This window comes from Emiliania huxleyi (genome assembly GCF_000372725.1).
Source record: "Emiliania huxleyi CCMP1516 unplaced genomic scaffold EMIHUscaffold_389, whole genome shotgun sequence".
NCBI classification, from domain to species: domain Eukaryota; phylum Haptophyta; order Isochrysidales; family Noelaerhabdaceae; genus Emiliania; species Emiliania huxleyi.
In genome coordinates, this window is record NW_005199052.1 from 60,194 (window position 1) to 71,633 (window position 11,440).

Below are 11,440 nucleotides of genomic sequence, written 5' to 3' on the forward strand. Positions count from 1 at the left end.
CAGATGGTCGCGTCCGCCGGCTGCGTCGCGTACAGCACCTTGGCGCGCAGCCACGCGTAGATATTGTCCCGACGAAACGGCGGCGCCTTAGCCCACTGCTTGAGCCGCAGCTCGCGGTGCGCCTGGCGGCGGGCCTGGACCGGTGAGATGCTGGCAGACTCGACGCGAGGCCGCAGATGCGGCGTGTGCCTTGTTGGCTCGCCCGTACGACGCCATGATCCCCGTCTTGAGGTCCATGCCCACCTCGTCCCAGATCTTGGACATGATGTCGTCCACGATGCCAGCGACGCGCCGCGGCATGTATGGCGCCTTGGCCGACTCCTTTGCGATGCCGCCGGCCTTGTTGATGATCTTCGTGAGCTGCGCCTCGAGGATCTCGTCGTGCTTCTGGTCGACCTTTGCGACGGGGGCGGTAGGCAGCTGGGTCAGTGCACTAAATGCTGCAGCGACCGTAGGGCTGCGCACGCGGCGAGTAGCTCTTTGGCAGGTGACAGGGCAGGCGTGGTTCGACCTTTGCGAGAGCTCGTGATTTCGCATTGCTGATCGAGGACGGCGCTTTGTACACGGCGCTCCCGACATTGCGCACGGCACCAATGACGCCACCGCGCTTCGTCGAGCGCTCGCTGTCGGCACCAGAGATTTCACCAGCTGCCGCATTGGAAGCCTCGCCGAGGTCCCGTGGTGCAGCAGCCGGTGCAGCTGCAGGCGACTCGCTCGCGCTGCGCGCAGAGTCGCCGTCGCCCGCCGAGCTCCGCGACGACTTGGAGCCCCGCAATGTTAACCGTCCCATCTCAGAGGACGTGCAAAAGACGGGTTTGTGAGCACCTCGGGGGCGGGTGCGCGCAGACTGAACCTTGGCCGCTTTGGGTGCAAAAGGCGGCGTACGTGCGCGTGGCAGCTGCGCCGTGAAACCGACGGACGCCTCCAGTGGGGGTGTGTTGGAGTGTGTGCGCCCGCGGAGAGAGAACGTGTGAGTCGTCCTCCGCAACGCGCGGCTGACAGTGATATCACCTGATCAATGTACAGTGGCGTGCGCAGCAAACCACCAGCAGTGGCACTTATAACACTTAACCAACCACACACTGTGTCCAGCTCCAGGCCCCAAATGACGTGTGAGTGAGTGTTAGAGTTGTTTGGTATTGCTAAAAATCTCTCTCTACTCTCACACTGTCGTGTGTAGTCTGTAGCGTCTAGCGATAGATAGTGGATAGACCTTAGACCGCGAGCTCGAGCGGAGCGGCCGCAGGGAGGGACCGCCGCAGTTCTCGATAGGTTTCAACTGTAATACCTTTCTATCCGTCCAGGCACGGACTCACCCACTCTCCACAAGCAGTCAGCCCAGCCAGATCGTGCGCACCCTGCAACACGCTGCTCAGGGCGCCCGCCGCTCCACAAGCCCTCAAGCGTCGCGCTTACAGCACGGCGCCGCGGTCGGGCCGCGCCGCCGGGTCCGCGTCGGCGGCCACCTCCACCTTGTCGCCCGTGTCGGCGGCGGCGGCGGCGGGGCCCGAGTCACCGTGCGCCTCGAGCAGCTTGGTGAGGTCGAACTTAGGCTTCTTGAGCATCTTGACCTTGCGGATGTGCACGTTCTGCATGGGGTAGATGCCCTGGCACGCCTTCTCGATCTCCTTGCCGATCACCTCCGGGATGAACTTGTTGACCAGCTCCTTGAGCTCGCAGGAGGTCGACTCGCGCGACATGATCTCGCGCATCTTCTTGCGGATGCTCTGCAGGCGCGCGGCGGGGTGGGGCGGGGGCGGTGAGCGGTGCAGCCTCGGCCGCTCGACCGTGTCGCCCTCTCTTCTCTCTCTCCCCGTCGACCGCGGGGGGGGGGGGGGGTTCTGCTGCGGTGGATAGGCAGGTGGCAAGGGCGGGCGGGCGGTTGTGCCTGTATGGCGGACGGGGCGCGGAGCGAATCGGCGGAGTGCTAGAAAATAAAATATGTATGTATTACGAGCTCGAGAGCTCGGTAATCGATGTGCATGTCGCGCTTGTATTCAGACATGCAACTCGCCCACAGCACGTGAAATGCTCGCGGGACCAGCACCACACGCCCGCACAGCGGTGCCAGACGACAGATGGCGAGCGCTGCGGAAATGCGGTTGGTAAACGCGGGAGTCTTTCCACAAGGCACCGAGCTGCCTGATCGTCTCATCCGCCACCACCAAGACAGCGTCGACAAACCTGTGAGCGACGCACTGCACCGACGAAAGGGCCATCGCGGGGCACCAGCGCAGTACATGCCGAACGACGTCGTCGGGCAGCGCGTCCATGTGGCAGAGCCTTTTTTGACTCGACGGCAGCATGGAGGCATCACGTCTCCATGCTGCCGTCAAGTCGGAGCCAGTCTGCGGCGATTACAGCGCTCAGAAAGGTACCCGGTACCGTCGGGTACTTATTTTAAGAGCAGGTAAACAGCAATAGATCCGGGTGTAGTGCCGGATCAGTTCCTGGAGCCAGGGGGACCGATTCGCGCTTGCCAAGGGACCAATTGCTAGACACCCGGGCCGGGGGGGGGAGGGGGTACAGGGGGGCCCGCACAGATGGGCGAGCCAAACTCTGGCTAAGGGCGTCGCCCTTACTCTGGCGGAGGCAGCCCGCTCACCCCCAGGCGCCCCTCGAACCGGAGGGTGGTCTGCCGCCGCTGCGCGGTCGGCGCGCCGAGCGCGGGAGACATATCAGCTTCGCGCCACAGATGGGGGGACCGATTCTCAGCAAGTTTGGCAGCGCGGGCAGTGTGAAGGATCGATTGCTGTACAACGAGGGACCGATTCCGTGAGGGCTGGGTATCGATTAGGCCGCTTGAGGGCCGGATCTATTGCTGTTTACCTGCTCTTAAAATAAGTACCCGACGGTACATAGCGAGCTATTCAGAGTCAAGCTTCTGTGCGAAATCCCACACTGGTGGATTTTGGTACGCACCGCACCCCCTAGCCAGGCCTGCGCGCGGCGACGGACGACAATATCGACATGAGTGCGGATCAACTTGGGCCTCAGTCGGACCTGCGAGGGTGGCCAGCTCGGCAGCAGCATTCTTTCTTCTGCTGTGGCGGTATCGCGTATTCGCGCTTCGCGGCAAAAAAATGAGGGCAAAATCCATCCAGGCTGCGGGCATCCACATGAATGACGCTGGGGGGGTGGGGGTTGGGGGGAAGGGGGCAGCGAGGCGCAGCCCCGCCCGAAGGCGCAGCCCCGCCCGCTCCATGTCCCCGCAACAGCTATGCACGGGACTGATTGCGCGATATTGCAATACCGGTTTGCAGATTGCAACCTCACGTTGGAGCGCCCGCCTTCAATCGTTCGACTTTGGGTTGCCCACTAAAAAGGCGAGCGAGGTGTCGCACCTTCAGCATACCGATCCTGGCGCCGCGGCCGCTGGCGGGCGCTGCGACATTGCCGGCCATGATATTCCAACTCGGCGCCAACCCTCTTGGGGTTCTCGCCTACGCCGCAACCACAGCACTCTTCCTCCCCGACGCGGCTGCGCTGCCAGCAGACTCACCGAGTGCCTCCTCACTGCTGCCAGCAGAACCAATGCCCCTCGCCGCCTTTGGTGTCTTCGCCTTCCTCGCAGTCGCCGCCGCGGTCGTCGTTTCGCTGCGTCGCAACTCGCACAAGGCTGCTCACCAACCCCTCTTGTCGCCGCCGCCTTCGCCGCCGCCGGCCGACGGTCCCCTCATAGCAGGAACAAGCAGCGATTCGCTGCAGAGCGAGTCGGCCCGTCCGCCGCCGCCTCCACCGCCCGCAAAGACGGCCATGTGCAACATGGACCTGCGAGTCCTGAGCTGCGGGCGCCCGGGGCCTCCCCCGCCGCCTTATCCGGGCCCGCCTGGCCCTGTCGGCCCCGCTGGTCCCGCAGGCCCGCGCGGCTACCAGGGAGTCGCGGGAGAAGACGGCAAGACAGGGCCAGAGGGCCCGCCCGGCCCGCCACGTCGGGCGCTGAACGTCATGTGGCTCGTCATCATCTTCTCCTCCCTGATCTCAGTGGTGGCCATCATCTTGGCTGCGATTTGCTTCTCTTCCGACTCCTGCGGCTCGCCATCGCCTCCGCCGAGCCCGGTGCCCGACCCTTGCCCGTGCACGCCTGGTGCAGACCCGGCGGCGCTCATTGCGTGTGGCGAGTGCTGCATTGCCCACCCCGGCTGTGGCCGCTGCTCCGACTTTTGTGTGGCGCAGTCTCCACCACCGCCGCCGCCGCCGCCGCCGCCGCCGCCGCCGCCACTGCCGCCAAAATGGAGCGTCTGTGATCCCGATCCGGACTTGCTGCGGTGGGACTCGTATTTGCAGAGGCCTAATGGCGGAACCGCGAGGTTTGGATGGCTCAAGGTGCCGATTCTGCACCAGCAGCCTTCGCTCGATCTGCTCGGCGAACCGCTTCCCTTTGCTGCGCTGCGCGTCTCAGCATACACTAAGTGCGCAACGGGTGCAAAGCCGCTCCTTTCTCACTGGGGTGGGCCTGGAAGTGCAAATGAAGCCTGGGAGTTGTATAACAACGACCTCAACTACGATTTGGTTCAAGACGGCACATATGACAACCTCGCGATCTCTCAGAGGGGCATCAACAACGTGAATGGTTATGATCCGGGAACGAGCAAACCTGTCCCATCGGAGTGGGGAGACGTCAAGCCCTTTCCTATCATTGAGTGTTATGAAGCTGATGATCCACGGATTGAACAGAAAGTGAGTGAAGCTTATGCCGATGCCAACCTTCCGGTTCCCGCCAATGTTGGTGACCCATTTGTTGACCCAGAGGCTATCAAGGAGCGCCCCCCCCCCCCCCCCGCCCCCCGCAAGGTATATTAACGCACAGCCCTAACATTATCCCCGAAAGTAGGTTTACGCAAAGCTTCAGAACGCGGCCATGTCAGAGTGCCGGACGCGGCCCGAGTACATTCTCGGAACCAATGATGCTCGAGGCACGATGACATATCAAGACTTCGTCGGGACGTTCGACCTCGCCCAGGACATGGACATCTTTCGCGCCGCCGTCGGAGCAGAGACACTCTCTGTCTACGGCATCTCCTATGGCACCGAAGTGGGCGCAAGCTACGCGACCATGTTTCCGGAGCGCGTCGATAAGCTGGTGCTCGACGGCAATGTCGCCGTTTCGAACGAGCTTTACGAATACGCCGAGCTGCTCGCCCTCAGCTACGAGCAAGTCTGGAACGGGCTCGCCGCTGCTTGCAACGACGACTTCTTCGTAAAAAACACCACCGACCTCTCCGCCGACGACTTATGTGCAGCGGCGCCTTACCCGACGGACAAGATATACTCGATCATCCGCAACCAAACCGACCAAAGCTTTGCTTCTTTTGTTCTCAACCAGGTCCATACGTTTTTTGAAGACGGCGGAATTATGCAAGGCGGCGTTTCTCGTGGCGGTGCTGTTCTGATGGCGTGCGTCCAGTCGTATTACACTAACCGCAACGGCGACGGCGCAGGCTGCTGCAACTTCGATCCCAACAAAGGCTGTTGCCACACCGACAACCCACTACCTCCTTTCGCGTCGGGTTCGGGTCGCGTGAATGAACCTGTAGGCCTTGTGCGATCTGTGGACATGGCGGAGCGGATGAATCCCAACGATCTTTCGCGCTTATGGACTGAGCTCCTCGCCAAACACCCTCTTGGCATCAGGCGAGCCGGCAATCTAATTTCAGTGGCGTCGGCGCCGAACCTCCCACGCCCGGTGCCTTCCTACGGATCATCGCTCGACAGGGTCAAGCCGCTCATCATTGGAGAGTTTCATGACCCCGCAACGACCTACACTTCGGCGCAGAAAATGCGGGGCTTCTTTCCTAACGGCGCTTTGATGAATTGGCAAGGCTATCATCACGGCTTGCCCGACACCATAAATGTGGGCCAGCCCGGTACGCGCGACTTCCAAAGGAAAGGCTACCAGACCCCAGGCTGGGGCTCCGCCCCAGACCCCGAGTTAGGCGCTGTCGGCGGCCAGAGGCCGAGTTACGTCTACAGGCAAAAGTCGCTCGCTGCCGTCTGAGCTCGAAAAAAATCGCGATTTAATAGTACAAACCCACTGGTCCCAATAGTTAGAGGCTGCGCAGGCCTCCCCCGGTATTTTATTGGTCGATACGAGTAGAGCCGCATTATATGAAAACCCCAGAACGGGTCGGACACCGTCCCACCGTCGCATCGCTACAGACGTCACGCCCCCGCGCGCGGGGTGGCGCGAGCGGAGAGGAGGCAGGAGCTAGCTGCTGCCCAGGGCGCGTCCCCCCCCCCCCCGGCGCGCTGAGCGCTGTCAGCGGTGGGCCACCTCTCGGCTCACGCCGCTGACCCAAGCACCTAACTGCATGCGTGGCGGCGCCGGCGGCGCAGTCAGAGTACAGAGAAGGAGAGTGTGCACAAGCTGTGTGCGGCACCGCGGCCGGGACGGTGACCAGAGGCTCGCCAAGCACCGCTCAGCGGCGAGGGGGAGGGCGGTGGCGGCGGCGGTGAGGCGCGAGGCGGTGGCAGCGGTGGTGCGGACAGCGGGATTGTCGATTGACAGGGGAGGCGGCGGCCACGAGCGGAGCGGCGGCGAGAGGGGGGGCGGCGGCGAGGCGCCGGCGAGCGAGGCGCCCGCGCCCCATCAGAGGGACGCCGCCGCGAGATGGAGGGCGGCGGTGACGGAGGCGAGGGGCGAGGCGGCGGCGGCGGCGGCGGCGGCGAGAACGGCGGCACCGAGTTTGTCTCGGTGAGCGGAGCGGCGGCGGGAGGAGGAGCAGCGGGCGCTCGCTCGCTGTTGCGCTGTTTTGAGCCTGGGATCCCATGCCACTGCGACCGGCGTGCCCGGGAACGGAGATCGCGCGCGCGCCGCATTCACGACGCGCGCGCGATCTTCGCGGAGTCGGGTCCCCAGAGGGAAGCGGTCTTTTCGGCCGACGTCCAGCGGCGCGCAAGGAAGCAGGCGCTGCGGCGGTGTCACGCTGCATGGGCCAGCAGGGTGCAGTGGCGAGGGGCGGCGGGCTCGGACGTCCACCGAGTCGCTCCGCGCGCCAGGCGGAGCGCGCGCGCGGGCCAGGAGGCTCTCGGCAGGATGAAGAGGACACTGCGCTTTATTATTGCGGCGGGCGGGCGGGGCGGCGCCGCCCGCGCGGACGTATACACTGGTTCCACAAAAGATTTAGCCCTCCCGCCACGTCATGGGGCCATTCGAAGTGCCGCGGCCGGCTAGCTCGTGACGGACCGAGTCCGAGGGTTGCAGCCGTGAGGCTCGGGCCCTGGGTGCAGTCTGAGGACCCACGCCTGTCGCTCGGGCGCGGAGGCGAGCCACGAGCGCATTCGGTACCCAGGTCACCCATCTTTCCACGCCCTCATTCGAGCGCCATCGCGGACACAACACTGCCTCACGCCCTTACTCTATTGCGGCTAGGCTACTCAAGCAAGACCTGGTGGCATCCCGTTTGGCCAGCTCAACAACAACTTCGCGCAGGTATCGCGCCAGGCCCTACCACCGCTCGCCGCCTTGCCGGCACGCTCGCGCTCTCCACAGATCCAATGCGCGCGAATACTCCGACCGGCGCGCACAGCCACTCCGCCGCCGCCGCTCACGCGACCGCAACGCCGCGCCGCGACGTGCGCACCGCACGCAGCGACGCTTACCCGTCGGCCGTGGCACGCCGGCTCACGCATATCGCATTGCTCACACTGTGCCGCAGGCGTTTGGCTCCCATGCGCCATGGCGCTCGGCGACGGGCGCATGCTCGGCGGCGAGGAGGCGGCGAGCTGCATGGAATACGGCGTGGTGTCGGCGTCGACCATGGCGTACCACGCCGCAAGCCACACGCTGTGCGTCGCTTCAAGACCTCGGAGGCTGTCTGAAACGGCTAGCCCAGCCATAATCACGCAGAATGTTTTTACTGATACACGCAGGGTGAAACACGCACGCAGACACGCAGAGGCACGCCGTGCGGAGTCGAGTCTCGGCTCTTTGTCAGTTCGTACTTAAGTACAACTACCTTCTCCATTCTATGTCGCCCCAGCACGCTGACGTTGTGTCCCGCGGGTGCTGACACCTCTCTGCGAGGAAGCGATACTCTCCCAGCGTGCCAACGTGGCAAGTTGAATGCTGGACACATCGCGCCTGCTACGGCACTGCCGCGTACACCGATCGGCACCGCCCTCGAAATAGGAGAGCCTAAGGAGAGCCAAACGCTTGCGGCACAATGGCCAATGCGTGAGCCAGCGAGACGGCCGACGGGTAAGCGTCGCTGCGTGCGGTGCGCACGTTGCGGCGCGGCGTTGCGGTCGCGACTGGGACGGCAGTGCGCTGCGTGTTCGCTCTGTCGTGCACGCTCTCGTGCCTCGTTGTTGTGACACGGGAGTAGAGTCGAGAGGTAGCCCTCGACGAGACGACCGGCGCTGCGATGCCAGACCTCACTGCCGCCGAGCTCAAGCATTCCGGCCGAGCAGCACCCCGATCCCGCAAAGCCACTGGTGATACCCGTCGACTCAACAGTGGTGGGCTCTACCCTGCGCTTCATTCCGTGGTCTGTGGTGGGCAATCCGGCCTTCCTCCAGCTGCCCCCTCCTCCTCCGGGGATGCAACCGTCGTGGGTCCAGATTCCGCAGTGGGTCGCCATCAGTGCGCTGCTCCCCTTCAGTGAGCCCGAGCCCGCTGTGGCCACCCACTTTGACAGGCTCAGCGTCTTGCGGCTGGCCGTATTGGCCGCGGCTTGGCGCCGCATCCTCGGCGCCTTGTCCGACCTCGGCGTCTTCAGCACGGTGCACGTGGATGAGGATGCGTTCCGTACGGTGTGCATCCAGGCTCTGCACTCCCGCCAAATCCCGGTGCCCGAGCTCTATCTGCAGTGGGGCGATTTGGGGTACTCTGAGGCGATCACACCCTTGGGACCAGCGCCATCTGCAGAAGCAAAGGCCGTCGACTTCTTGCAGTACGCGACAGTCGGGGCTCTTTGCGACCCTACGGCCGACGTCCCGTTCGCAGCCCTGTCTGACATGACCCGCTGCTTGGGGCCCGTCTTCACGGCGGCAGCGCGCGTCGATCCCATGGGGAGCGCCGTCGTGGGGGCTGCATCGCTCGCCGCCGCCGCTGGTCACATCACTCCGCGAGCGAGCGATGGGCACCCCTCCCTGCTCGCTCGGCATGTGCTCAGCATGCTGAAGACTACCCGCTCGAGTTTCCCGGCCTGCCTGAGGACCAACTCTTTTCAGAACTACTCTGCGGAGGTTGAGACTCGCGCCGAGTATGTGGGCGGGACCACCGTGGCGCGCGACCGAGTGGCCGAGCAGCGTTGCTCGCGCGCTATTGCAGCCAAGGCGCCGACGCTCGACTCCCTGCTCCGTAAACCGGCGAAGGCATGGGCAGCTCGAGGAGGCGACCGCTGGCCCTCTCCTGTCGGACTGATGGCCCGAAACAACTACCAAGACTTTGTCGAGCTCAACGTCTCTACCTGTGGCGCGACCGACGCAACTGCGGAGGTGTTAACTGCTGTCGGCAACAGCCAGCCGGAGGGCAACCTCGTTAGGAGGCTAGAGATCTCCCTCATCCGGGGGGAGGATCGCCCTGCCACAGCTACGCGAGCGACGCCAGCTTGCGAGACGTTCAATTCGAGCATTCGGGCCGCGCGACCTATGGAGACCCAGCCAGAGGCAAGCGTGGGCGCTGCCCAAGCGGATCGCCGGCAACTAGTGCCGCCCGCGCCTGGCGCGACCGCCTTCAAGCGCGGGCGGCCCGTGACTTTGCTCCATCAAACGGGACAAGGCAAAAACACAGTTGCACAGATACATGCCGGCGGCGCGACTCCCCCCCGCAGATCGTCCTCAGTGGGGGAGACCGCGACACCGGTGACGGAGCGCAGTTGGGAGTGTCTTCGGCTCACGCCAGGGCGCTCGTTGCTCCTCCGTCTCTTTGTATCTTCCATACTGCATTTATCAGAAGACGTATGGTTCTTGCACTTGTGCAAGATTGGGCGTCTTCTGCCGCAGTCCCTTTGATGGGAGGCCCCAGGGTGGGGGCCACCTCGAACCCCCGGCCAGGGATTCGAGCGGAGGGTGCCCCGGATTCATCTATCTATCCGTTGGGCCCCGGTACATTCATTAGAACTGATCACTTTGCGCAGCAGCCGTCCCTTCGCCGACTGGACGGCAGTGCGCTGCGTTGTCGCTCTGTCGTGCACGCTCTCGTGCCTCGTTGTTGTGACCCACCCTGTCCCACCCGTGTGTGATCAGTGTCTACGGAGGGAGTGTCTTCGGCTCACGCCAGGGCGCTCGTTGCTCCTCCGTCTCTTTGTATCTTCCATACTGCATTTATCAGAAGACCACTTTGTATTCGGCACCCTACCGGTATAAATACAGCGGGAGGTATTCTGCAAAGGGGTGTGAACGGAGAGAGCAAACTCCTGGCAGCTCCCACAGTCGAAATGTGCGCCAGCTGCCCGCTCACCTGTGTCACGCCGCCGCGCACGCACCTCGCTATGTGCTCGCGCGAGCTCCCGCCCGAGCCTCCAGCTCGGTTTCCCACTGCTGCGGAGCCGATCGCTTTTCCTCGGCGCTCGCGTCGAGCCGAGCTCTCGGCACTCTACGGCGGGCGTCGCTGTGCGGGGCGCCCGTTTCCTGCTGGCCCGAGCGGAAAGCTCCACGTGCCCGCGCGAGCTCCGGGCCGAGCCTCCAGCTCGGCGTCCCACTGCTGAGGAGCCGATCGTCGTCCGTCGGTGCTCTCGAGGAGCCGAGCTCCTTGGCCTGCGGCCGGCGACGCTGCAGGACGGCGCGCGCGCACCCCCCCCCCCCTCACCCGGGGGTTTTTCCGGGGGGGGGGCACACGCACCCCTCGCCCCGGGGTTTTTCCGGGGGGCAGCCCCCCCCCCCCCCCCTCCCTCGATCTCGCGGCGAGAGCACGAGCGCGCCGTCCCCCGGCGACGCGCCGCCACGCTCTTCCTTAGGTCGTCCTCCGAGATATCGGTGCCGGACCGGCGGGGCGGGGGCGGGGTGGCGTCGGAGCAAGTGTCTCGGCCTTCGGTCGACGGAGCGGCGACCCGCGAGTACGCTTCGTGGGCGCCCGACGAGGGTGGTGCTGCTGTCGCTCTGCCGCGTGCGCAGGCGTGCGCAGGCGTGCCGAGGTCTCGCGACGGCACTCAGCCCTTCGCTGGGCGTGTGGGACGCCGGGTACGACGAGCACGGCTTCTGGTCCGTCGAGGCTGCCCGCGCGGCGCGCGACGCGGCGGCGGCGCTTGCGCTGGACGCCGCCGACGGCGGCGCGGGGGCGGCGCGGGGGCGGCAGGCGCGGGGGCCGCCGCCGGGCCAGCGGTTCATGTACCTCATCCCCAAAGGGGTCGGTGTGATGCCAGCCTACTTATTCACGTCCATGGCGGCCAGCCCCGCGTCGAAGAAAACCCACACGGCGCCGGCGCCCGCCACCGCATTGGGCAAGGTCGAGATTTGGCTCTCGCAGATGTCCTTCATCTGCGCCTCGAGCATCTTC

General features: G+C 64.8%; 3 protein-coding genes across 3 annotated transcripts in view; 2 read left to right on the top strand and 1 right to left on the bottom strand.

The window, feature by feature from the left end:
• EMIHUDRAFT_118269 (hypothetical protein) overlaps nt 1-529 on the top strand; it is a gene marked incomplete at both ends in the record, with an annotated part of 1,470 nt that extends 941 nt beyond the window's left edge. The window contains one exon of the mRNA XM_005771336.1: nt 254-529. Coding sequence (XP_005771393.1) covers nt 254-529 — 276 coding nt within the window. The remainder of the gene's footprint in view (nt 1-253) is intronic.
• Nucleotides 530-1,412: 883 nt separating this feature from the next.
• On the bottom strand, nt 1,413-2,677 carry EMIHUDRAFT_118270 (hypothetical protein; the record flags this gene model as incomplete). Its single annotated transcript, XM_005771337.1, has 2 exons — nt 1,413-1,727; nt 2,606-2,677. The coding sequence occupies 2 exons, from the start codon at nt 2,675-2,677 to the stop codon at nt 1,413-1,415; spliced, it is 387 nt and encodes a 128-aa protein (XP_005771394.1).
• An 857-nt stretch (nt 2,678-3,534) lies between these two features.
• Nucleotides 3,535-9,652, top strand: EMIHUDRAFT_118271 (hypothetical protein; the record flags this gene model as incomplete). The annotated part of the gene is made up of 6 exons (XM_005771338.1): nt 3,535-4,326; nt 4,835-5,326; nt 6,611-6,694; nt 7,373-7,432; nt 8,413-9,441; nt 9,536-9,652. 6 exons carry the CDS (start codon nt 3,535-3,537, stop codon nt 9,650-9,652), a joined length of 2,574 nt encoding a protein of 857 aa, XP_005771395.1.
• Between the last annotated feature and the right edge of the window lie 1,788 nt (nt 9,653-11,440).